The sequence below is a fragment of the Octopus bimaculoides genome, chromosome 8 (assembly GCF_001194135.2).
Source record: "Octopus bimaculoides isolate UCB-OBI-ISO-001 chromosome 8, ASM119413v2, whole genome shotgun sequence".
In the NCBI taxonomy this organism is placed as follows: domain Eukaryota; kingdom Metazoa; phylum Mollusca; class Cephalopoda; order Octopoda; family Octopodidae; genus Octopus; species Octopus bimaculoides.
The window spans coordinates 53,658,950-53,660,602 of record NC_068988.1 but is presented as its reverse complement, the minus strand read 5'-3'; the positions used below and the strand labels follow the sequence as shown (position 1 = coordinate 53,660,602).

Genomic DNA, 1,653 nt, shown 5'->3' with positions numbered 1-1,653 from the left:
TTTTCCTAAAAGTTATGAGGGAAAAAAACATCGGATCTTGTGAATTTTCCGAAGGCCTCTCTCCATCCCCATTGGTCTCCGCAAATTTTTTTCAGATTCGTTTTCTATACCTTTTTTTTTTTTTTAACACCCGTTGGACTATTTTTGTTTTTCGATTTCGTTTCCGGGTAATAATGTCAACATTAACACATTTTTCTTCAAAGCCCCACTGGATCTTTTCACCGCCCCCAGTGGGGCACTACTACCCACTTTGGAAAGCTCTAGAGCTTAAGTCGCTTTTTTAAAAATGTTTTTATACATTGTAATTTTAACCATTTAATGTTTTATTAATTTTCCCCTCAAAGAACAGTCTATAATTCTTATTCTTCTACATAAAAAGGCAAAAAAATACAAACACGTATTTATAAAACGGTTTCAAATTTTGGCACAAGGCCAGCACTTTCGGGGAAGTGGGTAAGTCGATTACATCGACCCCAGTACTTAATTCATCGACCCGGAAAGGCAAAGTCAACTCCGGCGGAATTTGAATGCAGAATGTAGAGACGGACGAAATGCCTCTAAGCATTTTGTCCGGTGCACTAACGATTCTGCCAGCTCGCCGCCTTACGTATCTATATAACAGTAATGGGGATTCGAAGAATCAGAACTCACTTACATGTGTGTGTGTGTGTGAGAGAGAGAGAGAGTTTTATGTAAACTGAAATTCTTCCTTGTTTTACTTATGTATGAAAGACAAATAGGGTTAGGATTACCAAGGTATGATCGTAATAACTTTGATACTAAAATTCATATTCTGCATATTGAAGAGTGGCGACGCATTAATTATCTGGTTATTACATCAACTCACTGTGTTTAAGTCAGGGGAAATCAGGAAACAAATAGAGACGTTTCAAGCTAGCCCTAATCGGTCGCACGAATATTTGTATATTGACAACAGTTGCCTAGCAACTGTTCAAAGTAACTGTAGCAGTGCAACTCTCTCGAGCAAAAGCTAACATGGAAGACTACTAACAAACAGACACAGTCACACGCTATGAGACCAGCTAATCAAGAAGCCCAGATCAACAGAGTGTTTGATTTGTTCAAAGAGTGGGATAAGGGAGATGAAGCCACACGAAAGAAAATCCTTAATTGTTTTATCCAGCAAAACAAAAACAAAACTGGACCTGAACTGGAAATGCAGTTCGCTGAAGGGGCCAGTTTGATGTTGGCTCGTATCAGTGCATGGCTCCGTCTTTCGTATCCTTTAATGATTGATAGCTTTTTCCAACGATATGTCTCACACATGCACAGCACCAGTTCAAACATACGCGCGCAATGCACATACCTATACTCATACGTTAAGCACACAGACACACACGCCTTGACATCGTAGAAAGGGCAAAGCAAACGCAAACCCACATTTTCCAAATCCAATGGACTAATGTCACAGTAAATATTTGTAAAACGGCAATCTTTCGGAAGATTGCTTACTCTTTTACTTGTTTCAGTCATTTGACCGTGGCCATGCTGCAGCACCGCTTTTAGTCGAGCAAATCGACCCCAGGACTTATTCTTTGTAAGCCTAGTACTTATTCTATCGGTCTCTTTTGCCGAACCGCTATGTTACAGAAACATAAACACACCAGCATTGGAGACACACGAATATATACA

The 1,653-nt window shown here is 39.7% G+C and overlaps 1 protein-coding gene across 3 annotated transcripts in view; it reads left to right on the top strand.

Annotated features, from left to right (window-relative positions):
* The first annotated feature begins 948 nt into the window (after positions 1-948).
* Positions 949-1,653, top strand: part of LOC106874429 (armadillo-like helical domain containing protein 1) — a 28,063-nt gene continuing 27,358 nt past the window's right edge. For all 3 annotated transcript variants that reach the window (XM_014922161.2, XM_014922160.2, XM_014922159.2), the window contains exon 1: positions 949-1,239. In XM_014922161.2, coding sequence (XP_014777647.1) covers positions 1,034-1,239 — 206 coding nt within the window. In that variant the 5' untranslated portion in view covers positions 949-1,033. The remainder of the gene's footprint in view (positions 1,240-1,653) is intronic.